Source organism: Falco cherrug, chromosome 8, assembly GCF_023634085.1.
Source record: "Falco cherrug isolate bFalChe1 chromosome 8, bFalChe1.pri, whole genome shotgun sequence".
NCBI lineage: Eukaryota > Metazoa > Chordata > Aves > Falconiformes > Falconidae > Falco > Falco cherrug.
Window position 1 is genome coordinate 24,358,722 of NC_073704.1, and position 26,295 is coordinate 24,385,016.

At 36.0% G+C, this 26,295-nt stretch overlaps 2 protein-coding genes across 5 annotated transcripts in view; both read left to right on the forward strand.

The window, feature by feature from the left end:
- FAP (fibroblast activation protein alpha) overlaps positions 1–5,358 on the forward strand; it is a 45,146-nt gene extending 39,788 nt beyond the window's left edge. For all 3 annotated transcript variants that reach the window (XM_027810675.2, XM_027810674.2, XM_005442850.4), the window contains 4 exons: positions 2,333–2,397; positions 3,275–3,347; positions 3,608–3,681; positions 5,027–5,358. In XM_027810675.2, coding sequence (XP_027666476.1) covers positions 2,333–2,397; positions 3,275–3,347; positions 3,608–3,681; positions 5,027–5,128 — 314 coding nt within the window. In that variant the 3' untranslated portion in view covers positions 5,129–5,358. The remainder of the gene's footprint in view (positions 1–2,332; positions 2,398–3,274; positions 3,348–3,607; positions 3,682–5,026) is intronic.
- A 140-nt stretch (positions 5,359–5,498) lies between these two features.
- Positions 5,499–25,223, forward strand: GCG (glucagon). Of its 2 annotated transcripts, none has more exons than XM_055717520.1 (8): positions 5,499–8,953; positions 9,924–13,402; positions 18,331–18,431; positions 18,809–18,970; positions 19,795–19,848; positions 21,423–21,560; positions 23,624–23,767; positions 24,737–25,223. In XM_055717520.1, exons 3-8 carry the CDS (start codon positions 18,340–18,342, stop codon positions 24,759–24,761), a joined length of 615 nt encoding a protein of 204 aa, XP_055573495.1. In that variant the 5' UTR covers positions 5,499–8,953; positions 9,924–13,402; positions 18,331–18,339; the 3' UTR covers positions 24,762–25,223. The 2 variants fall into 2 exon arrangements, with proteins under 2 accessions (XP_055573495.1, XP_027666479.2); XM_027810678.2 differs by having other exon boundaries at positions 9,924–10,068.
- Positions 25,224–26,295: the final 1,072 nt, after the last annotated feature.

Genomic DNA, 26,295 nt, shown 5'->3' on the forward strand with positions numbered 1-26,295 from the left:
TTGCAGACCCGTTAAGCTTTTGGCATGGTGTAAAGGAAACTTAGTGTAAAAAAGAATCATGGTATGCATGTTTTCAATGAGCAAAATGTAGCACTTTGAACACATTTACTTAGCATATGGTCGTTCGCTAAGAAGTCTTGGTTATGAGAAATTTTTTTGGTTAAATGGGAAAGATTCCTTCCCTGACTGTTAGGACAGACATTCCTTGTATTTATGGTGTTTTGCAAACAAAGGGAAAACATCTGTATGAACAGGAAGCACAGTCTTCATGTTTTCACTGGCATCAAGATTTTTTTAAGACATTTTCACTCATGATCACAAAATTATTTCCAGAATGCAGGCATAAAGCACTATTTTTGCTTTCCTTTTATTCCTTCAATTAAAAAAGAGTTATAAACATTTGTCCAAGCATTAAAAATTGAATGAAGTTGTAAGTTAAAGTAGATTATACTCACACAATTTCAGTCTTTAGCTGAATTAAAGAAATCTTGCTAAAAACACATTGTAAAATCCAAACAGACAAATGTACCTCCACTAAGGAGGGAAGGAAGGAAATAGAAGGAAGTCATGAGTCGTAAGTTTTGGCAAACAGATCATGTTAACATCGGGGTGAACTGTGTTAGGGGCAAAAGTACAGGATGCTATATATTTGAGTCTTTAAGTAGTCCCAGTATGTCAGAGGATGTACTGGCCTCTAGAGCTTCTAAATTCTGCCCCACCCTCTTTTAGATGCACAGATTAGAGTCTGGACCATAATCTTTTCTCTGAAACCCTCTCGCTCACTTCCATTTTGTGTCAGAGTTAATAACAGCTGATCAGTTAGGGTGGCAAGGCAAATTGCATTCATGGACAATGTATAGTTAAAACCACTAGATCTGTGACTGTTTTATTAAAATTTGCAACTTATCACTTTTTTCTTTCTCAGTAATTGACAAGCCGAATCTTCTCCTTAGTCATTATAATGCAATTCTGCTGACCTCTGTGGACTTGTTGTAGCTATACAACTAGAAGAGAGTGGAGAATTTGGCTCAGAATACTGTAGAAATGCCAGCCATTCAGAAAGACTCTATTTTATTGAAAACTTAAGCCCAATATGGTTGTTTGACACTGTGTTGACAACAGATATTGCACATTTTCTGTTTCATTGAATGATAAAGGATTTTGATATAAGATAGGCTACTTAGATTTGTTGTTACTTAGTTTATTATAAATTATCTTCAGGAACCTTACTTGGCTGATCTGGGAGATATAGTACACATCTTTAGCACACAGTGCTAACATATGTAAAGGATGTATAATAAACCATGGGAACATGAGTATATTGAGTCATTTTCCTTTCCTGGGAGGATTGTCATTTCTACTTTTTAACAAAATTATTCTAATGCAGCATACCAAACTGGACAACAAGGTAAATAATCCCAATTCCTTACTGATTAGAATGGCCATCACCTCTCTTGCAGGAGGGAAAGATGCTAGCTCTTCTTTGTCAGAAAGCCCTGACTCTGTTAAAAAAATAACATTCTTGTAATACTGCAGCTTGACTGCTCAATATGTGTCAGTTACTCTTTCCAGGAAAGGTCATAAAGAAAGTAATGTTCTGGTAGTGACAGCTGCTGCGTCAGTTTTCCACAAATTTTCATAACAGCTCTTAGTTAAATTACAAATACCCAGGCAGCTCAAAGATAGCTGTTCCTACTGATTTCTTGGTGATAGATACTGTTCAGTTATTCACATTTGTTTTGTCAAAACTGTTAACAGTCTTTGTTGTAGTTAGAAAAAAGCATTGCACAGAGACCTGAACAGCAATTGCACCACTTTTTCAGTGCAAGCCTATATCATTTCATGCTCCCCTAACTGTTGCATATATCCATTCCATAGGAAAAAAAAATCATATATATCCATATTTACTGTATGTACACATACACATCACAGGTTGGAATTCTGCTCAGCTTCCCTTTTTAAGGTGTCAAAAATAGTCTGTGTCATCTTTCTACCATGTACCTTTATTGGTTCATTGGCTCATTCAGCTGACTTCTGGAGTTCAACCCAATAGCATAAAGCACTATCAGTGAATTATCTTTATCCACAAAACCTTCAGCTTGTTCCACAGATGAGTATCAAACCACTATTTCTGCAAGGATGGTTTGGAGGACATTTATTATTTAACCATCACAGCTGATTTTTAAAAATATGTTTAAATTTGGTGTATTATGAGGAAACCAAGTAGAATGGGTACAGTTAAAATAAGAATTTAATTTGCTGCATGTCATCGAAAGCACAAAGATATCTGTACATTCTTTACCTATAGCTTTTTTCTACTTTAATATTGCAGCATCTATCTACACAGAACGATTTATGGGTCTTCCTGTAGAGTCTGATAATCTTGAGCACTACAAGGTGAGAATTCTCTTTCTGTGTTGATCTGCCCTAAACTTGAATCACACTTCCATGGACAAATAGAACTGTGAAGAAAGAAAATGACCCACCAGCCCCACCAGCTCTCATAGTGGCAGTCCTGTGGCAGCTAAATTACTGCTGTGAAATTCATATCTCCATAGTTACTTGTGGATTTGTATTTATAAATCCTAAAAAGACCAAATTGAAGGATCCTTATTTTCTCACTTGGACAAGTCAGACGGTTCAGCCAGTGCAAACCATTAGCCTAGGAAAGAACTTATATGGGAGAGGTTAAAATGCTAAGAAGGTTTTGGTTGGTACTGTTAGCTGTGGTATGCAAACTGCTTTATGCAAATTTAGCTCTCTAATAATAACATCATATGCACACTAACCAGTCAGAACAGCTTCCCCTACCTGGAGCAAGTTTTTTCGCATCCATAGGAAGTCTATAGCTTCCTCTAAGAGCACACATACCAGTTCTGGATATAGAGAGGCCTGAATTAATGCCCAGGTAGAGGAAAGATTCCTGTTAAAGATTTTCAATCATGTTCTCTGCACCTATCCTCCATCCCAACTCAAAGAACAGAAATGCCCGATACCAAACTGCCTTGGTAGAGCTGCCTGGGTAGCCAGGAATTACAGTGTTCAGGGAATGACACATGGCTATTGCTGTGCTTTTTGTGAACTGGCCCTTAGAAAAGGCACTAAGTATGTATGTCTTCTATTATAATCTCGGACTGATATGAAGTCACTGCTGTCATTATTATGCTGGTCCAACTGTTTGACTGTTGTTCTATTAAGTAATGAAAGCTTTTCAGCTCTGTGACTGAGTAGTTTAAATTGAAGCTGCTGAACTGTTCATTTTTGCGCTCAACAGAATTCAACTGTGATGGCAAGAGCAAAGAATTTCCAAAACGTAGAGTATCTTCTCATCCATGGAACAGCAGATGGTGAGGTTTACAAATGGCAGTACAAATACAGAGCCAGAACCACTTTGTTTGAAAAACATTAAGCATCTTTCTATGCCTTTGATTAGGGTCAGTACTTAGATCTTTGGTAGATTTCCATATGACATATTATAAGATGCTTACTCATTCTTAGTAATGTCAACTGTATCACTTGATAATTAGTGGTCACAACTTAATGCACTATAACTTCATGCTTTGTGGTATTTACACATTTCAACAGCCAATCTTTTTTCCTTTTTCAGATAATGTACATTTTCAGAACTCAGCACAAATTGCAAAAGCTCTGGTTAATGCACAGGTGGATTTCCAGGCAATGGTAAATAACAGACTATTTTTCATTTTGAACAGTGGTTTATAGCTTTATCAGTAAGCTTATCTGACATTTGGCAATGTTTTTAAAAATGCAGTTCAACTGAATATGCTTTAAAATCTGGCAGTTACTAGTGAGTTTGTTACTCTTCATGAACAATTTCTTCCTCAAAGGACTTGCCTGCTCTTTTTTTTCTTCTTGCCCTTTGGATGCTAGCAGGGTTTCTGTCTTGTCAAGAATAACTTAGAGGCTTTTAAAATGAGCCAGGGAGAAGAATGAGAATCCAGCCTCCTTATGAAAGTTACTGATAGCTAGTAAGAGAGAAAGATGAAGGAGCTGGCTTCTGGGGCCAAAACCATCACTGGTTTTGATGAATTCTACCTTGAAATGGACATGCCTGCCACAGGCATGAGGTGAAATATGCAAAAAGAGTATATGGTTCCCAAATAATATATCCAGGATCAGAAAAAAACTAAAAGTTTTCCACAAAACTTGCTTGGGGTAACAGGTGCAGGCAAAGAGAGAAACACATAGGCATGATGTTAGAAGACAAAAATGAGGAACGAACAGGGGAAAAGTAGTTCTGAATTATGTGCTAAGCTCTGCTTCTTCCCCTTTTTCCTTGGGGCTAATGACCAAAGCATTTGCCTGCTATCAAATGTACTGGCCTTCTGCCTCAGTCCACTTTTCCAAGGCCATGAACTCCCCAACAACGGATCACACAGGGATTACCCTGTACTTGGGGTTGGTAGGCCCTTTTGTTCATGCCACATTTTCTGCCTCCTTCACTGATGTTATAGCAAACCTGGGTTATTTCTCAAGTATCTGGAAATAGTGTATGCAGTTGTACTCATCTTAGTTCATCTACTGGGGAATGTCAGTTATTTCTAAGAGTTAGCATAATTCATATGTGTATTTTATTTGCAGTCCATCATTCATAATGTTCATGGTCCTGCTGTAATGCGGGATGTTTTGAATAAAATTCCACAACATTTACCTGAAAGCTGGTTGCTTAGAGTCCAGTATTCCTAAGCAAGGTTGTGACCCCCATTGCCAGGGCCATGCAACAGGTCAAGGGCATTTCACCCCTAAGGGCATCTCAAAGCTTTTGCATTGTCAGTACTGAGATAGTAATGCTTACTCCTGGATTACAGAAGGTTTAGAAACTTTTTTCAGCAAGAATATCAACATATTGGAAACTGATTAAAAGAAAAAAGATGAACAAGCCACTCTGTTTTCTTGAGGCATCCACTTTCTTCTATATGGTAATGAAGTTCTTGTATTGTGTAACTATTACAGTATTGAAATCATAACATAGGGGTTTTATGGCCTTTTTTATTTTCTTTTTCAGTGGTATACAGACCAGAACCATGGGATTCCAGGCCTTTCCAGCAAACATCTCTATACACATATGACCCACTTCCTCAAACAATGTTTTTCTTTGTCAGAATAAGTAGGCTATTCAGAGCATGCTAAGGCATCTGATACATCTCTGGGAAAATGCAATGATAACAGTGCCCAGGCTATATAGTTTTCAAGTGAATTGATAACGGGAATTTGAAGTTTTAAATTTGATGTTTACATCCACTTTTTTATTGAATTATAACAAATGTTATGCTAATACATGTTTTGGCACATTTAACACCTGTTTGATAGAAGAAATAAAATCAGAACGTAAAATGCCATGTGCATTTATTGCCATCTTGCTTAAACTTACATTCTGCAATCTGAAGATAGGTGGTCTATTGCAAAGGCACACTGCCAGATGGATATGCTTGCATTTCTTAACTACAACGGTAAAATGACAAAGGACAAAGAAAGCAGATCAAGTACCTAATTAGCATCCTAACAAGAACCGGTTTCTCAAAATTTATTTCCAATTTCTTGGAAAGAATCCAAGCAGGGACAGGAACATACAGTATTTAAAGCTGAAGTTTGGATAATTATCAAGAATATTGAATGCTGTGTTCAATCTTTTTTTTACTCTTATTTGAAACCTTGACTCTGCAAAACTCTCAGCGTTCAGGTTTAAATATGAAAGCAGGACATTCATGATAGCGGTTTTATCTCAGTGTTTTTTCTTCCTGTATTCAGAATACTTGAGCTGCATCAGCCTGTTTCTAAGCTCTAATCATCACCTCAGCATTCAAATTAATCTCAGTGTCATTCATCCCAGACTGGAGGGGAAGAATCAAAGGATTATGCAGGCTTTCTTTGCTTTGTTTCCAGTGAAACTATTTTAGGGGGTCTTGTAAAAATGCTACAGGCTAATAATGATTGGAATACTTGTGTTCTTTTGATTAGTAATTAAGTCAGTCCTGTCATAATATAAGAATATGAACAAGATAATTGACAAGAGACCCATTGTAGATTAAATGATTCTCTGGTCACGTGTTTAAAAAATTCTGAGTTAGCCTACCACACAAGAGCCACGGTCTGTCTAACACAGTATCTTATCTCTGGCATTAGCCAATGAGAGTACAAAATAACCTGAAAAAGGTTGTGGATTAGCCTCCTCAAAAAGCAAGCTGCATCTTAACTCAGTCAGGGATCAGTTGCTGCTGCTTTGAGGAAAAGCAAGGGATTTGACCCTCTTGACAAAAACATGAGGTTTAGCCAAAATCATTAAAATGTGGAGGTGATTTGCTATGTAACAGCTTCCTTCATTTTGTTAATGGCATTATCAAATCTGATTTTCCACACATGAGAACATTCCTCAGTCACATCTTTATGTAAATGTAGTTGCCAAGCTGTTTGTAATGGTTAAATTATACTTTGATGGGAACTCTTCAGAAAATACTCAATTAGTTCAGGTTTTTTTTGAAAATGCTGCCAATTACATGATGTTAATGAGCTTTTTGTTGGTAATGTAATTAAATTTCAACTGCTATAATGGTTAAAGGAAAAAATTATAGCTCTAAGAAAGTTAACATTAAGCAAATATAACATGAAGTGGGTCTAATTAGATGTTGATTACATGGTCCTATGTGCATTTGCTGCACACAACAGTAGTCTCAGTAACGCAGTTATTTTACAAATAAGGAATACAATTCCTTATATGAGATTTAACTCTCAATTTCTATATATTAATACAACACCACAGAAACCATTGCAAAGTCGTGGTGAAAGAGATAAAAATCAGGCTCTTATCCCAGATGCTTAGAGGGTTTAGATAGCTGAATATGTCAATGGGAACCTAAAGCAGTTGTCAAAAAATCACGGTATCAATCTCACATAAATATCAATATGTTAAGGTCTCTTTAAATTTCTGCACCTTTATTTTTACTTATAGTTTTGAAAATCCTATGAGCTCTGGAAATTTGGCCAGATAATTTTTGTGCATACTATAAGTAATAAAGTGATGCAATATGTTGTTCACACCCTGCCCACAGGTCTGTAGTAAGAAGCTTCTGGAAGTATTTGGAACAAGGGACATTTCAGGAAAATGTGTCAAAATAACAGAAGATACCTCTTTCCCAAGGGATGCATTAGTTGTTTCATTGTTAATCTGCCCTTATGTCTGTTTGTTTCCTAAGGCAATCAGAGTATGCATCTTGTGAACTGTCCACCATTCACCTTGGCTTGTAGGAAGCAGCTGTGGGGATAAAACATGAAAAAAATAAGTGCACCATGCTGCTGTCAGTTTTACTTCATTGTTTTTCATGCTGTTAATTTATTTGCCTTACACAATGTTCTTGCCAAAGAATGGGAATATGTCTTCAGCAGAGTGTAACATTTACAGAGTTGCTGGAATAATGTCTAACCTGAAAGCTTTATGTTTGAGCAACCATGGATTTTGATGACCTGGAGGAAAATGTCCTAGGATGATGTAAGTGTCAGAAAACCCCTCTTAAAAACATACAAAACATCAAATTGCTAGCGTGTGCTAATACCAGGTAACCTTGCAGTCATTCACTAGAAATGGTGCAGAGCACTTCAAACCTACCGTTGCAGTATCACAGAATCACAGAATAGTTGGGATTGGACAGGAACTTTGGAGGTCACTTTATCCCACCCCTCTATTCAAGAAGGTCACCTACAGCTGGTAGCACAGCACTATGTCCACATGGCTTTTGAGTATCTAAAAAGATGGAGACTCTACAATCTCTCTGGGGCACCTCTGCCTGTGCTTGTTCACCTTCATCATAAAAAAAGCATTTCCTTATGTTCAGACAGAACCTTCTATGTTTCAGTTTGTGTCTGCTGCCTCTTGTTCTGTCACTGGGCACCACTGAAAAGAGCTTGACTCTATCTTCTTTACACCGTTCCTTCAGATACTGATCCTCCCAAGCCTTTTCTTCTTTAGAAAGAGAACTCCTTCCATTCTGCATTGCTGTGTACGAGCACAGTCCATGATCACCACAAACATTCACTGGACAGCTATTTCCTCTATTCCTTTTTTATCTAGCCTACAGTGTAGGCTTTTCTGTAACAGAGCTTCAATGCAGTTCAAACTTAAAGGGCTTGTCCTGAGCAATCAAGTTGAAGCGAACAAAAATATATTTAAGGATTAGCCTTATATATGAATAAAAAGTATATATATCTATACTGCAGACATAGAATATGGTATGTAAGAGCCAACACTGGGAAACAACTTACTATGAAACTAAGAAGCGATAGCTTTTATAACAAGGTTTTCGAAGCTGATGAATGAATATCCTTAAAATTTTGCTTTCCACTTTCAAATGCTTTAGAGGATCCAGTCTTCAGGAAATGCTGAGCACTTTCTGCTTTTCTTTTCTCTTTTGAATAAAAATCTTACACTTTAGATACCCCAAAAAGACCACTTCAGATAATGAAACTTAGTCTTCAAGTATCTGTCATCTAAACAAAGTACACAAGCCTCTGAAGATGGGACATAGTTGTTCTGATTTAAGTAGACAGGCCCTTGATAAATAGCCACAGATACAGCTGTTTACAAGACAGTTTGCACTATAAATCCTGTTCAGCTTTTTTTTAAAAAAAAAAAATAAAGTTATAGAGCTGCAAAGCAAAATCTGCTTTTTCTAGGAACTGAAATATACATAAATAGTAGAAAACTACTGGTTCCACTCTAAACCATTCATTCCCCAACACCTATTTTCATCATCTACCTCAATTCATGCTGTGTGATTTGTACATATCAATGCATATGCAGTCCTCATACCTTAAATGTGGAGCTACGTGCTTTCCTTCATTTAGGATTACTGCCTACTGCAGCTGCAAAGAAGAAAAGGCCTGAAGAGAAAACAGCATTAGCAGAAAACCAAGCATAACCCCAGCCAGGCTCCAGAATATGGTTAGTACTCATTTTATTCAGATATCAAGTCAAATTCAGACTACATTCAATACTTTACAGTTTGCCAGTCAGTTCCAATTACAAGGGACAGCTGTTTAGAACATTTTATAGAGCCATTTGAAGGCTCTATATTTAATCTGAATAATTCATAGTATTTGCTAAGAGCATTTGGTATTACTTTCAATTATGAACATTGTCTTCTCAGAATGTAAAGTAACTAGTACATACTTGGCCAGCTCTTCTGCTTGCGCAAATTGGTGCAGCTCCATTGACTTCAAATGGATTCCAATTTATGTGAGTAGACCATGTGGGCTACAGCAGTTACAATAGCTCTCTTTCCTGAGGTACAAACCCATCAGCATCCACAGCAGCAAGCATGAAGTTGAATGCTGTGGAAAGGCTTAGAAACCCTAAACTACTCCTCTGTTTCAAAAAGCCACTCTTGCTCTCCAAAATATTCCCATGGAGTTGTATACATACATATGTACACATTTGTGTGTGTTATGTATATGTACCCATGTATGTATGTAACGTATATTTTATGTATGTATATGTTTTTGCATATGTTTTCCCAATATGTTGCACTAATTCATTCTCAGGAGGGGAATGCAGAACTCTTTTGGTGGATTATCGTGTAGCAAGGATAGGAAAACAAAAGGGGCTGCACAGCCTCTGAACTCATGGTTGACAAGGTTACGGAGAGAATGTTTTCTGTGCAATGTAAGAAAGAAAAGGGTGTGTGCCTGTAGTCATACCCCATGGTATGTAGTGAATAATAGTATTTTTAAAAAAATAACAATAAATATGTAATGAAATAATACACAGAAAAATGTGGGGGGTTCATTTTTTTGAAAGCATTTGTTGGGGATCTTTTTTTTTACTTTCAAAAGTCAGCAACTTCCTAATTCATTAAAATGTTCAAATCTTGAAAACTCAAATGTTTTTAAATATTTTTTTCTTTTACCAACAGTTAAAGAGTTGAGAGAAACATCTTAGAAAATTATTATATTCAGAGTATGCTAGCCAGTTATAAGAAATACATTGGTCCTATTTTTCTGAAAAGCCGTGCCAACTGGAATTGTCACTGCTAAAGCATCAGGTTCAGTGTGCAGCCGGTAAGAATTCTGCTTCCATTTTTACCTCTTCTATAACTTTCCCCACAGATTTTTTGTCCAGTGAGTTACACTGTCCTTTATAGCACCTGTTACCTGGTGCTGAGATGATGGTGCAGAAAACTTTGATCAACTCCAAATATGGTGAAACCCAGATACAGATTTTCAATGACTCCAAGTGAATCGTGAAAAACATTAAGATTAAACTTTCCTGAAGGCAGGTCACTTTCGTGTTCTGTCTCTGAGAAAGCTCTCAGGAGTCTGACTCAGTTAAGTACTGTCTGATATGTGAACTATAATACAGAGGAAAGTAAGGTTGCCGTTGATTTTTGCCAAAAGGTACCGCCTAACCATTGTGTTTTACAATGTGAGAGGAAAAAACCTGAGTACATATGTATATTTCATACACTTGTAACAGTTTCCTACTTCTGTTTGGTAATTCTTTTTTGCTGTATTCTTGAAATATATATTATATATAATGATATATATATATATATAAAATTCAGTTATGGCAACTGAAGTTTTCATGGTTCATGATGGCAGTTCATTTCTTTCCTGTACTTTTTATCACCTGTGTATCACTTGAGAAACAAATAATCAGTCACCTTCTAGATGCTAGATGACCTGCTAGATGATATAGTCAGTGTAACAACCTGCCCAACCAGGTGCACTGAGCTGCTCTCTCTCATATTTTTTTCTGAAATCATCCTACTGTGAACGAGGAACTTTATCTGACACAAGAAAATAAACAGAGCTAAACAAAAAGAAAAGAACTGCCTGTTTCCTGGAGGAGATTATATTGTTTTACATTCTGTGTTGCCTGTTTAGAAAGCAATGTATCTTAACTCAGCATGCGGTGAGAGAATTGTCGGTAGCAATCCATTTCAGCAACATCCTGGTGTACGAAAGGTCTAAACGGCCCTTTGATCACCATCTGCTGTCCTGTCGGGGTACTGCAGGGCTGGGCAGCCGGTCCTCGCCCGCAGGAGCCACAAAGGACCGACTTCATGCAGAGAGTGCCTTATATTAGTGCTGGGCTTACCATTTAAACTGTGATTTTGCATTGCCTATATAAAACTAATACAGTTTAAATAGGAAGTAGAATAAAAATAATTCTGACATAAAGACAACGTATCTCAGTGAAATCGTCATGTTATGAAAATCAGTAGATTTGGGGTATAAGGTTTTTTGCAGGTTCCTTTTGGCTCCTTTGGCACCATGTCTTAGATGTTACACAGTTGTTTGCCTAGGGAAGGCTGGTACATGGAGGTGATAATTCTGGTTGTTTTAAACAAAAAAAAAATGAAAAGCCAAGTTTGATGAATATGTATGGAAGGCTGTATATCCTCTGCCAATCCATGACTTTGAATGGATGTGAAAAATACAGTTAGGAGCAGGAAGAAGGACATGGGGAAAAGAATGTGGAATAGAGGGGAAAAGAAGTAGTAATTAAAAAGGAAAGTAACAAAAAGGCAAAATAAGGCTCTCAGAAATGACTGAAAGTAGAAACAGAAGGCAAAGATGAGAGGAACAGAAACTGCTCTTAAGTTTTCAGCAGTAGCATTAGTAGACACTTGCACGGTAGCTAGTAGTGACAAAAATGGACCATGAATCTCAGTAGATGGATCCAAAAGCAGAGAAATATTCTACTCACACACAAAAAGTATTTGATTATGTGGACTGTGTAATGAGAGTTAATGTTTCCCTAAACCCATACTATGGTACCACAGCACAGTATTTAGGACCGAGCTCAAGGAAGGATCCATTAAATTTTGTTTGCCTCCCTAACATTAGGGTAACTAAGTTTATACACTGCCTCAATTGTAGAATATGGGCTATGCCAATCTCGCTGTGGTCAGCCAGCAGAAAATTACCTCACTAAAGAAGATTCTTTGCTGACTTCATGGAGCAGTATTAAGGGAAATAAGAGGGGGGGGGTGCAATATATGGGCTTTGTACCACAAATTAGACCATGGGGCACTTCAGACTGGAGCACAAGCTGTCATTAATGTTAAGTGATATGTCCACTGTGATTCCAGACCCTTCCCTTTACTCAGCAGAACTGCAATTCAAGGTGAAGTGCTTCATAACTGATGTGTCCCCTGGACTGCCTGGCACCTTACATATGTAATAATCATATTTCATTTTTGGTTCTCTTTTGTATTTTACAAAGTATTATCATTATGTGTGAACAAGTATGTAAAGGAAAACTTCTCCAGGAATTTCTTGAAGGGGAGTATCCTACTTGTTGCTTCATAGACAGGACAAAAGACCCATATTCCTGACTGGCAGGTTTTTCCAGATGCCAAGGCCATTGACAAGCTTTGTGTCAATCTCTCCTACTTGTGATCACCAGATGGCTGAACAGTCTTCTTTGGCAATGTTGCCCCACCCACCACAGCTATAAAATTGCCCCTATCACTGAATGGTTTAGGACCTTGGTAATAGTTGCACAGAACGTACACAGCCACAAAGATCAAATCTGTTTTGGTTTTAGGATTTTTTTCCCTGTAGGGAATGGAGATGTGAGCGAAAGTCTTACCTTGCATAAATCTGTAGGCCACAGTGTGAAACTCAATTTATAACGAATGTTTGGCACACGGTTCTCAAGTGAGTATGAATTTTCATACAGTAGCATTTACAGAGTTGGCCTTTTACATCTAAGGGTAATGAAATCTTTTTGTTAAATTTGACCTGTGCTAGCCTTTGCATAGTGGGTAGCTAGCTATCACTGCAGTACTTCACATCTCTTCAGGTTCATGGTATTGGCACATGATTGCTTGAAGAATCATTCAAGGGCTTTGAGGGAGCTGCGCTGGTTATTGCTAATAATGTATTAAGTTTATAAACCTTGATTTAAAATTGATAGGTGAAGCTGATGCTATTGATGTCAACAGGATCAGGATTCTAAATGTTAAATGTGGCAAATCTGAATTTGGAGAAATTGCTGTCTTAATCCCAGGCACCTTTAGCCCACTGTTTGTCATCCTAATGCCCTTCTGTTTTATATTTACTTCTTTGGACATTGCTACCTCACTCCTCTTGCAAATCCATGTTAGCATTGATGTCATAAAGTAAGCAGAATGAATGTGTGAAATTGCTTGTAAAATTATCAAATGAAATGAATAGCAAATATGATGACTTTTTTTTAAAGTTGAATAAGGAAACTGTCAGCAATGATGCACTCCCGTAATGCTTACTAGAGCTGAACAGTATATATATAAGTCTGTGCAAAAGAGGCAGCTAGGCAGATCTCTGGATCCTCAAGGCTTGCCATAGTTCCAGGAGAGCAGCAGCTCTTTCTGCAACTGCTACATATCACTTCAAATATAAAAAGGTAAGATTTACATGAACTAACAGTACAGTTTGTTTGAGAAAGCTGAGTGCATTATCTGGATTGTATTGCCCAAAGTTTGCAATAGAGGTGCAGGATCTTTCAGTAAATTGATGTTTTCCTCTATGGTTATAGTCACTGATGTTTGGAGTTAATGACATCATAATTAAAATATTTTAATGTCTTGAATTAGTTCAACAGAGAATGATCCAAAAAAAGGAAAATCAACTGTTTGGGTTGCAGAAGCATTTGAAAGAAGGAAGATTAACCATGAGAACATGAAAGACATGCATTGTAGTAAGAATTTAAATGTGAGATGCATCATTATTGATTTTTATATTTTTATCTCCTTTACTATCTTCTCTAGAGATATTTAATGAACATGAATTTAAAAATATTCACTACTTATACATACTAATTATGAATCAACGGGGATTAAATTAGCAGAACACAAACAAATTAAGTGGGTTTATATAGCCACTGAATTAAAACTGTCCAATACAGATTGCCACTCCACTGCCCTACTTGTAAATTATTTTGTTTCAAGCAGCTATTATTTTCAGATCACTGGAAGATTTGAAAAGGAAATTTTATAGCACAGAAGTAAAAATTAAAGCCTTTCAATTGTGGTTATTGTATAAAATTTAATTTAGTCTTCCATCCTACAATGGATTTCCTTAGACTAGAATTGTTATATTTTACAAAACTTTCCACGAGGCATTATAGCATGGTAAGTAAATTAGATGTAAATAACATCTACCTGAAAACATATTTTATTTATTATTAGAAATATTTGCTATTTGCACACAGTTTAATGTCAATAGAAATCTATTTTGATCATTCATACATTTTCATATGAAAATATTCCCTTTTGTACTACTGTAACTCCATAATTTGTATTTTTAAACTGGAAATAGATACAAATCTGACTTTTGAAAGATTATTTTTTGAAAACTCAATGAAATTAAGCTAGTTAAAATTGTACATAGGTACCAAAGACATCAGCAGTAAAATATATTAGGAAAACTAGCAAAATCAGGTTGATCAAGGAAATAATATTGAAGTAAGTTTCTGATCAAGATTTGAGAGACATATTTGTTACACACTTTCTGGTGGTTCAAACTGAGATGTGTTAAGTTTTTCATGTCAAATCTGAAATTAAAACATTTCCATTGGTCTCATATGCATAGGAACAAAAATTTTCTGTATAAGATTAGCCTTAGTTTTCCTGCACTTTGACAATAAGATTGCATGGGTTTTAGCAGTATCTACTGGTGACCTAAATAACTCAGAGCAAATAAAACCTTTCTTCTGATAGGGAAATTAATTGATTAGCAGGAATAAACTAAACAAACACTATTCTGCTGATCATCTCTTTTTCTCTACAAAACGTTTGTCTTCCCAAGTATAACATAACAATTTCTTCTTTAAAAACTGTACCTTCTTTAGCTTGTCAAAAAACTGCTGTTGCTCGTTCGGATTACCAATAGCAAGTACTAAATGTTGAACAAACAAAACTAATTCTGAATTTTTTTAAGAAGATACTTGACAGAAGATTAATAGCTTTTGAAAATGTTTATTTTCTTAATAAGGATTTTCTTACTTGAAAACTGTATTACTTTCAAAAAGATGCATTTATATACCTTTCTTTTTAGTAATGTCCCCAGATTTTGATTCTAAAAAATTTAGAAAAAAGCTGACCATGTATTTAACTTCAAATATATTCTGAAGGCATAAAGTTGCCAGTGGGACTGTTCACATCTGAAAGCTCCATAGGCCTGAGGCATGAGTTAGATCAAGATATATTGAAGTCACTGAAAATCTGTTTACTGACTACAATGAGCTTTGAATTTGGTATTTCTTATAAGTTTTATATAAAAGAATAGCTTTTGGTGTCTAATATTACTATAAGGAGGCTGAATTAAGGACTACACTACTTCTTTCATTCCACCTCAGTCACTTAGTTTTATGTTTAATCTGTATCACAGTTTAACAAAGCTACAGGCAGCTGTAAACTATTTTTCTTTAGTTTTTCAGGTTAAATAAAAGTATACCAAACTGCTATCATACCATTAAGCAGGACAAATTTACTTATGTATGGTACAATAGCCAGACTTCATTTGGTGTCTAAGCTAACTCATTTACAGCCATATGAGCTAGCATGGGGGTCACTACACTACTATCAAACGATTTTTGTGACCACAGCAGAGTCATCTCTCAGAGAACAGGCAGAGCTTTTGTTCCATTGTTGGAAGCCTATGAAATGTGAAATTATGCATTCTTTGGGATAAACATTGGATGTCAGTGTTGCACCACCAAATTTCAGCTCCAAATGAAATGGTGAAAAGAGACATCGATACTATAATTAAGGTTATAATCGGACTGACTACGTGGCCACTATGGTATTTGTTGGTATTATAGCAGTGTATGTGCAACTGTAGGAATCAAATCTCATATATCAGGACATATAGAAGGCAGAAAAGAGTCTCCATGCACACTGATGAAAAAAGGAGCAACCCTGGCAGTGGCTTCTGGTGGAAAGAGGGAAATTGACTCCTTTGCTTGATAGTACAATCCACCAGAAAAAAATATATTTATCAATTTATTTTCCCAGTTTTGATTAACATTTGATGAAGATTTTGATTGCCTTACATATTTTGATACTGACAGTGAGGTATTCTAGTAAAATATTTATATTTTTCATTAAGATTCTCTTAAAAATAAGGCTTCACAGAGTAGCAGAAGCAATACATTCTTCCTAACCATAGGTAAAATAGTCAAGCTTTGCATCTCCACCTATAAGTTATTTTATAATAGACGGAAGAAACAGTCTTCATAAAAAATCTGCTCTGAAGCCAGGCAGACTACTGGGGCAGAATGGAAATCCTACAGCAGTAAGGTTTTTGATGGAGGAGTTTACTTTTTCAGAGATGTTCATATGCCCCCCACTGCCCCAGTCTGCACTGGTCAGTGCAGAGCCAACTCTAAATCTCAAGACAGAGTAAGCTGCACCTTCTTTACACATCATTCCTTCATAATTCTCTGATGGCTTCCTCCAGGCCATAGTATATTTAAATTCAGCCTACTGTGACAAGGCATTACAATAGAGAATAGTTACATTTTCACTTAGGCTGCCTTACTTCATAAATCATTGGATTTCAATAAATGATTCCTCCAGTGGAGCCAGAGGAGTTCAGCGCAGCTCACATTTAGTGGGGAAGGTATTTTTTGGCTGGGTCTTTGCCACCTACCACTTTACTTCAGTGCACTCATCTCTCCAATCTCCCTTTGTTTTTCAGAGTGTAACATAAACTTCCGTAGGAAAGTGTCACGGATGGCAGAAGGGCTCTTTCAAATACACAAGTATCAGTCCAAGTACAGGATGAAATTATTTCCAGTGACATTTTACTGATGTGAACTCATTGCAACTTCTGTTGCTTTACAGCAGATTAATATTGTGATCCATACTGACTTTAAGGTTGGAATGAATGAGCATCATTCCATGAATGAGCATTTAACTATTGAATGAATGGCATATTCAATTTCTTTGTCAAGGTCAAAAGTATCTAACAAAATTTTAAATTTGTTTCCTTTTCTATACACTCATTCCATAAATTTAAGTGATCCAAAATAATTGAAAATAAACAATATATACTAGTGATTGTGTAAGTAGATTTCCTCTTATTTCCTGTTCATGCAAAGCATTTTTGAGTCTATTAGTCATTAGCTACTCATTGTTCCTTTTGCACAGGGTTTCTTTCATGAGTCTAAAATGAATTTGTTCAACAGTTTGTCCTATAGGGGACCATGTGTCTACAGACATTAAATAACAAAAATTGTAGCACACAATTAGGGGATTAGAGAATGCCTTATTCCCATTGGTGAATATTCACTAGAAGTTGTAACTGTACTCCTTGTATGAGTAAACCAGTCATTAATGCAAGTAAGGGAATCAGCTTGGCTGTGGATTACCAAAGCATTTGTACAGGCTGCAATACTCTAGTTTACATTGCTTGATCTCATATAAAAGTCAGCGGAACTGGTTAAGTTATTACAGTGCACATGATGAAGACATATAATAATGTGGTCACTTCTGTTACATGGTTGAAGTCAACAGAATGACCTGTAACAGTAAGAATTACATCTGGGATACAGTATTTTCTGCTTTAGTTTATTACCATTAATATGAAGTATATACCTCATATCTTGTATATCCCACATAGCCCCATAATGGAAGCCCTTAAGCTGAAATAAGGTATTATGTCAGTAGTGCAACAAGCAAAACTTGACATAATAGGTCATGAACTGAAGACAAGACAGTGTGTGGTTTGGTGGTTGGTATTTTTTTTTCTAAGGAGTCACACCTATTAATAAGTCGTTATTAAGTCCAGAGGCCTACGGCTGCAATACCTGTTATTTCAAAAAAAAAAAAAAATGTTAAAAGGAAGGTGGAGGACCAGAAGGAAAGAATGAAGAGCTGCTAATGTGGCAGTATTCTTGACAAAAATTTGCTTGGTTTTTTCTCTAGTGAATGAGCTGGAAAAAAATTAAAAGTCACACCAATACCCTAGTTTTGCAACAAAACAGTATTATAGAAACAGATTTAATGCTTGCCATCAGCAGAACATGAAGCAGAAGAGATACAGACCTTTATCCTTGTATTACAAAAGTGAGGATGCAGCTGCTTACAGCTCACCTTGCATTCTAGAATAGAGACTAGAGCCTAAACACTCTTAACAGGAACTGCATCTTTTGAATGCCTACCCAAGGCATTACAGTCTCCATCCACTGGACATGGACCCCATCCACACAGGGTCTCAATATCTTCAAGTTTAGATCAGCATTAAGGATGTCTCCTTTTGATGTAATTGATTCAGACGTATATAAAGATCATTCCATTTTTCTTTGTTGTCTTACTTCTGTTTTGACAGGCAGTGAAAATGAAAAGTGTTTATTTTGTTGCTGGGCTTCTTTTAATGATAGTTCAAGGCAGCTGGCAAAATCCTCTTCAGGATACAGAGGAAAAATCAAGGTAAATTCTTTAGATCAACTTCTAGAAACACTTGGCCTGAACTTTGTGAAGAAAAACATACTATAACTCAAAGATATTTTTTTATATACTATTACACAGTACTTAATCTACCATCAGAACTGGCAATAGTTTTTAATTTTGCAAAGTATAGCACAGAAGGTTTTGGTATTACAATAGCTGCCTTATTTATCCAAGACTTTGTAACTGTGCAGTATCAAATCTGCTATGCTGATTCATTTTACTAGACAGCTAGTGATCAATATGCCACTAGCTTTCACTTTGTGAGAGTATAAAATAATATCTTTAAAATAAAAGTCAATGCACCTATAGAATGTACTATAACTATTGCCAATTAACAAGTACTAAACTTTTCACAGATCATTCAAAGCTTCCCAGTCTGAACCATTAGATGAATCTAGACAGCTGAATGAAGTGAAACGTCACTCACAAGGCACATTCACCAGCGATTACAGCAAGTATTTGGACACTAGACGAGCTCAGGACTTCGTGCAATGGTTAATGAGCACTAAGAGAAATGGGTAAGCATTTTGGTCACATTGCTATAGATCTACAGAAACAGCCAAAAATCTACCTGAATTCACTTTCTTGATTTCAGCTTCCCATCACAGACCATGTAGAATCCTCAAATAAATAAAATACTTAAGGAAAATGTATTACATTATTAGAAATAGGGAATATGTGCAAAATCAGCCCAAAAGATTTGTATAAATCAAGTGTAGTATCAGTATATTACTTGATATGCCATCTAAAAAGACTATCTCAGCCTCTTTAGGACAGATTGTTTCAGTGAATGAATTAAGTTCAATAGGAATAAGATATGTTAATATAATGTAAAAGTCTGGGATATAAGGCCATAATAAAACTTTCTTATCTATGCGTACTCTAATTCTGCAGTTCCATTTGGGAAAAGGGAGCTAAGTTTTAATTATTGTATACCACTGGCTACTTCACCAGTATCACAAGTATACTGTTAAGGCCTGAGCTGACATGAATTTTGAAAATACACTTTGATTAAACACAAGCTACCAAGCTGAGAGCAAGGATAATGTAAAATCATGTAAGTGTATGCTCTGTGTTCTAGAGAAGATCTGTCCCCAGAATCTAAAAATCTATGCTATTAATGCTTTTAAACCCCTGTGGAAATCTTTAAAGTACAAAGTAACAATTTCTAGATATTGTATTAATTTAAATTCATCCTGAAATTATTTATGATATTAATTTATCAGTTGTTTTTGTTGTTTATCATAATACTTAAATAATAACCAATAAAATGTTATCAGTTTATGCATGCCCTGCAATGTACTGGTAATAATGATCTAATAATTGTGGAATTCCACTACAGCCAACAAGGTCAAGAGGACAAAGAAAATGACAAATTCCCGGACCAGCTCTCAAGGTATTCTAGTTGCCACAATTTGTTAGTCAAAAACAGTTTGAGCTTATTTCCTGTTAAACAAGAAAAACAACAATTAATATTCCTCACAATGTTACCATAATCCAAGAAATACATATCAAAAGAAATTATCTCACACCTGCTTATTACAGGGAAAGAGGAAATGTCTCTGTATTATTTATTCCTGTACCTGTGTTCTACAGCTATGTGCAGTGGCCTCAAGGAATGGAACGGTATGAGAATAGATTTCAGGAAAGGATATTTCAAGTAATAAAGTAGAGACTAAGATAAAAATAAAAATTTGGTATAGAAAAAGGCTGAAGCAAAAAAACCCCAAAATATTATGTGTAGGAAAAGAAAATCAGTGAGAAGACCAATGAAATTAAAATGGCCAGGCACCAATTTGCAGAGAGCTGATAAAACACATACAATGCTCAGACCTAAGCACTCAGTTCATGTTACACAAACAGCTCATTACAGGAAAAGAGAACACAAAACCTGTTGGAGGCCAGAATTCTGTTCCTTGACAATGTTTTTGGGAAAGGGTTGGGGGAATTGGAAATTCGAAAAAATAAAACAAAAAAACCCTGTAAGTATTTTTGCAAAACAGATTGAAATACCTATATTAGTTCTTCCCTTCGTCAGAAATTCCAAAGAGGATAGCCCAGAACACAAAGATCCTTCCATTCATAACACTGTCAATATCAGTAACAAATCTGTAATAATGTTTCAGCTTCAATTAAACAGCATATCTCAACAAAAGTAACGTTTCATTAAAAATGTTCCAAACAACTCTAGTTAGCATGCTGATGAAAAGTGCAGATGGTACTAAATTAGGAGGAATGGTGAAATCCCAAGAAGATAAAAAATAATAGAAAGAGCTAGAGGCCCTGAAAATTGGGCAGCAATTAGCAAATTCTGAAATAGAAATGCTATGGAACTTTGTGGAAAATATTCCATAATATGTCTACTTCCAAGTGCAGCCTGTCTTCCTAAGGGCCAGTGTGACATAATTTTGTGCTCTATCAAAGAAAGAGGCACAATGAGGTGTAGAGAGGGAGAAGGTCCTTATTAAGCTGAAGGTGATCAGGCTTGAAATTGTTCCAAGTTTATCACTTGGTCAGAATGACAAAAGGGTGTTCACAAAAAAAATTCAAAAAGTAAAGTTTGGCTAAGAAATAATGAAGATTAAGGTAGGAGGAGTAGCTTAATAGAAATTCTTAGGTTAACCAAGGAGTAACAAAAAGTATGTCTGTATAGTACAATACAGTTTGTTGATAGCTAATTAATCTAGCAGAAGACCGTTCCAATGCAGCTATAATTGCTTTCAGGATGTGATCTGATTTGTTCAGAACTAGTTCAGGCATCTCTGCACAGAACTATATTGCATAGCACAGACAATGCCTACAGAACTGAAAGCTACCAAGAAAAAAAAATCAAGAGCAACTTCAGAAGCAAAAAAAACCCTCTCCCTAATAAGAAAAGCTAGTCTGGTGGGTGGGAAATATAAATCAATAAAGGTTAAAAAAAAAAAAGTCCTTATGTAGTCTGCTCCTACAGTATTGCTCTTCTTTCAGCAATGCGATCTCCAAGCGTCATGCTGAATTCGAGAGACATGCTGAAGGCACCTATACCAGTGATATCACCTCTTATTTGGAAGGTCAAGCTGCCAAAGAGTTCATTGCTTGGTTAGTGAATGGACGAGGAAGAAGAGAGTAAGAATCCATCCATTCCTATTACTAAATTTTGCCTTGCTTTTGGGGTTAGAAATCAAGTCTGATGAAACCTTGATGTGTTTTTGATCATTCTTGCTGTACTTCATGTTTTTCTTTTGTAATACCTGTTCAGTATACTGTTACATTCTAAAAGGTCAAGTTATATCTAAGGTAAACATATCTAAAACTAAACCAGACCTTCCTCTAACTGTCACCTTTTCCCCCTTCACATAACATTTGCTTAAAGTCTCCTTAACTATCATTGAGATGATTCTAGCCAGTGTCATCTTAAATTACTTTCTGTTTTTTTCCCTTTCACTGTCAAATCTTCTCCTCTGCAATATTTCCAAGATAAAATTTTTACCAACGTCATCATCTGCACTTCATGTGCTAGTGATTATTCTGAGCAGTAACTTTTCCTCTTCCCATGCTCCACAAAGTTGCTGCTGCCAAAATAACTATCATTTCCTACAACTGAGACTTACTCTCCTTTTTAAGACACCTCTACTTCTTTTGCTGTGGTTCATGATTTTCTGGATGCAGTGCTCCACAGTTTTGACCTATATCTCTGATTTCTTTCATTAATATCTTGTTCTCCCCATACTCATTGCAGATTTCTCAAGCTTATTCACTTCATGTACTCACTCATGACTGCATCTTTTTCCACTATAGTCTTACGCTTAGAATGGCATTGCCTTCAATCTCCTGCAGGCACCTTCTATCTCATCTGTTCCCAACTCTGCATGGTTAGGAGCTACACCATGCACATGCCACTCCCCACCTTTTAACTGTTCTGTACTTATTTGTGCCTTTAGACTGTAAGCTCTTCGGGGCAGGGATTTCAGTTCATCCTCTGATTATATATTCTACCAGCTGTAAAGTACTATGTAAGTCTCTCGCACTATATAAATATAATAAACAATAATAATAATAAAATACAATCTGTAAGACAAGATTGTGTGTTGTAGTAAAGGAAGACTAAATAGGTAAAAGTAATTTTTTTAAATAATGACAATTTCCTGAAAAAAGAGTTAAATAAATTAGATTAGCTATATAGAGAAGGGAAAGACTTATGCCATTTCATAAAGTTCAAATTTGCAGTTATTCTGCTGTCATGTTTTATTTTCATGAGCAGAAATAGGATATTTCAGAATCTTTAAGAAAGAAATACAACCTAGTTGTGCTGAACTGAGTTTAGAAACCTAGATGGACAATTAAACGTAGACCACCCTTCCGCTTTCCAATATCCAGTATTACTTGTGGTCAAACTTGTATACGGCCTTCCTTGAAATTATTGCATGAAAATAACCAGTCTGCCTGTCACTGGTCCGAGAGCTCAGTGTGCTTCAGCATCAGCCCACCTTAATGGAACCCACTGAAATCTTCCTATATTTAATAGCATGAAGCAAGAGAGGAAAGTTTTCTAAATCGGGCTCTTGGCATAATGGTTTTTCAGCTGTCAAAATAGGACAGAGGAAGAATTGGGATCTGATTCCAAATATAAAATGCTATTGTACAGCAAAGAAGCACATACGTTTTATACAGGTGTTGCAATTTAGTTATGTGCCCAGAGAAGTTCCTGCTCTTAATATCTAAATACTTTACGCAATATAATTGTGAATAGGCAACTAGGACTGAAGTCCAATTGAAACAGAAAAAATTGTTTGAAAATTTGACTATAATGTTTTAGTAGTGGTATTTCTTAAATAACAATTCTTAGTAAATCTAGTGTGTTTTACTAGTGCCTAATCTACTTGGCATAGACACTGAAGCCTGAGGTATGTTTTTGCATGTATGGCTTTTTCAAAAATACTAGAGAGGAATTTAGACTCACCTGACAGAACAGCTCTCATCTGGTAAAGTGATACTTCCACGCATATGCTATTGTGAAAATAATGTCTCAAAAGATGTTCTGAAATACATTATGCTATACTGAGCCATAACATGAGGGTCAGCCCTTAACTCCTTAAAAACACAGGGTATTAGATTCCTGTAATGAGGCCCTTTTAAATGGTTTGTTAATTTTGATCTGCAAATTGTTTGATAATTTCTTCCCTTTGAAGTTTCCCAGAAAAAGCTCTTGTGGCCGAAGAAATGGGCCGAAGACATGCAGATGGCACTTTTACAAGTGATATCAACAAAGTCCTTGATGACATGGCTGCCAAAGAGTTCCTAAAATGGCTGATTAACACAAAAGTTACCCAAAGGTGCCTGAATTTTGATTGTGTTACTCTTAATATACTGGGGGTTTAAATGTATTTGTCACACATAGGAAAATACTGCTAATTTTTAACCATTGACATATCTGTAACTTACAGACAGTGCTGAACAAGGATAAGATGCTAAACAGAACTCACTCCACATGTAATTTGTAATTTGCACCAGTGGTGAACCTTCTAAAGAGTTTCCTATTTCACTTGAGGGGAGTTTTGTCACTGGATATAATCAGAAGTAAACTACTGAAAAACAATAATCACCTTTGCATGGGCATTATAAAATCAGAAACACTTATTGGTAAAATTACATCAAATTGATTATTCTTTAAAGACTGTGATATAAAACACTGCCTTAAATTATGGCTTGTCATTAGGGAATACGGTACTGTAATCTGAGTTCTTGATAGTGACCTACTTCAGAACCCTGCTATAGTTTGCCTTATATAGGCAAATGCTGTCGGCAAAGCAATATTTTCTGTGAGCTCTGTGAACAGGTTAATATTTAAGAATTATTTGTGAACATTAACAAAGCATTTAAAAAGTAATAAAATGCAAACTCAAGGCACATGTGAGTGGCCAGATTTTTTTAAATGTTGGATATTTGCATTGGACTACTGAAGCACCAAAGCACGGAGTTAGTTGATCATGGAAATCTGAAATAACCAATACTGTCTCAAAAAATTTAGAAGCTAGTTAAAATAAAGGTTTTATTAACATTTTTATAATTTTGTGTTTGTTTGTAGTTCAGCATTGAAACAATTTAGGAAAATAATCTATTAGAAACTACTAAAAAGCTTTTCCTCTAGGAAAAAATGTTTTCAATCTGTTGTTAGAGAGAGGCATTGAGGGGTCTGTGGAACTGACATCTGCTACCTCTTCAACAGAAAAAATATGTTCCACACATATTTCATAAATCTTGGGAGATTTATATGTCCTAATTGCTGCCGCTTTTTTTTCCAGGGACCTTTTGGGAGAATACCAGTAAAAATGCAGGATAAAAATGGGATAAATGAAGATCTTCGTTGCATCAGCTGCCAGTTATTAAGATTCTGAAATCTGTATTCTGTCATTTACATTAGGTGTAACAAAGCTACATCACCTTGCATGCCAGGAAACAATCATACTATAGTTTAGTGTTGCCATAGGTTTATATATGAAAAACCTACTGTCTAAGGGATGGTTATCTTAACAGCTTTAAGACTGAAAGTTCCGTATCTTCATATTTTCCATTTATTAGTAACTCCATTTATATTTAATGATACAATTATTTTTCTAAAAAGTTGACTTATACACACAAAGAATTCAATCACCAATTATATATGTTATTTGTAAGGGGCTGGCAGTTACAAATGCCTGAGGAGTGAATATCCCTCTTAAAACCTTTGTTATAAAAAGGCTAAGCTTTAAGGATATTAAATGACAGCCTTAAATAAATTTTTTCAAGCTTCTTTTCTGTTGACTTTTCATGTGTATATCCCTAATGCCTCTTTGCATTTTGTTTCATTATATTCTAATATTTCAGTGTCACTGAGATGTTGGGAGTGGTTTGTTTGGAATGATAAAACAAACTCAATACTTTGTTTTGTCACATTTTCTCCATAATGATTCTCAGAAAAGAGCTGTGTGAACTTTGAATTATCTTTAGTTGAAAGAAGAAATCATGTAAAATGAAGCTAGAGGGGGAAATAAGACTGAGTAGACAAGTAGTCTTCATTAACATAAATTCTGGTTTCTCAGCAAAAGCAGGGGGACAACTTTGAAAAATGTTAAGTGCAATATATTCCAACAGTAGTGGAAACTACCACATAATTTCTTCAAATTTTACAAGGTTGCCAAGTAAAGCCGACTCAAATGGCCTTGAGGTCAGGGGTCACTAATCTGTGTTGCATTCTTTTCTTCCTTCTTCCTCTGAGAACCGATCTGTCCATCATCTCTTGCATTTACAACATTGTTCTGTAGCTTACAAGCACAATTGTCATTTCAGTAACCTGTGCCTTCTCCATTATGGTGGCAGAACATATTGCTTGCAGGTCTCAGTGTTTCTAGCAATCCAAACTTATTACACTCTCAGCTGGCCAGGGCATGTTTTTGCAGGTATCATGGCAACTGCAAATCTAAAATAGCCACAGGTGCTGTTATGTACCTTTTACTTCTGATGACTACCCAAACCCCCTTTTCTCCCCTTGCTATAATAGCAGTATGCCAGATATCTATATTAAAATGTCCTAAAGGGCAAGTGGTTTAAAAGAAAGCCAGTTGGCTTAGCAAGTATCCTGTAGAAGTTGATGTGAAGCAGGAGCATTGTTGAATTAGAATTAGCACCTATAGCTTTGGTAGGAATCAATAGTACTGTTTTGTGTCTCATTTGTTTTCTAAAGGCATCTGAAACTTCCACTGACAGTCTAGAATTTCTGGAAAAAAAGATTATTGTCATCCCAAAGTGCTTCAGGAACCAGTATTCTGTAATTTCAGATCAGGACTGATGACACCTAACTTGGCATCTAGAACAGCTCCCTGAG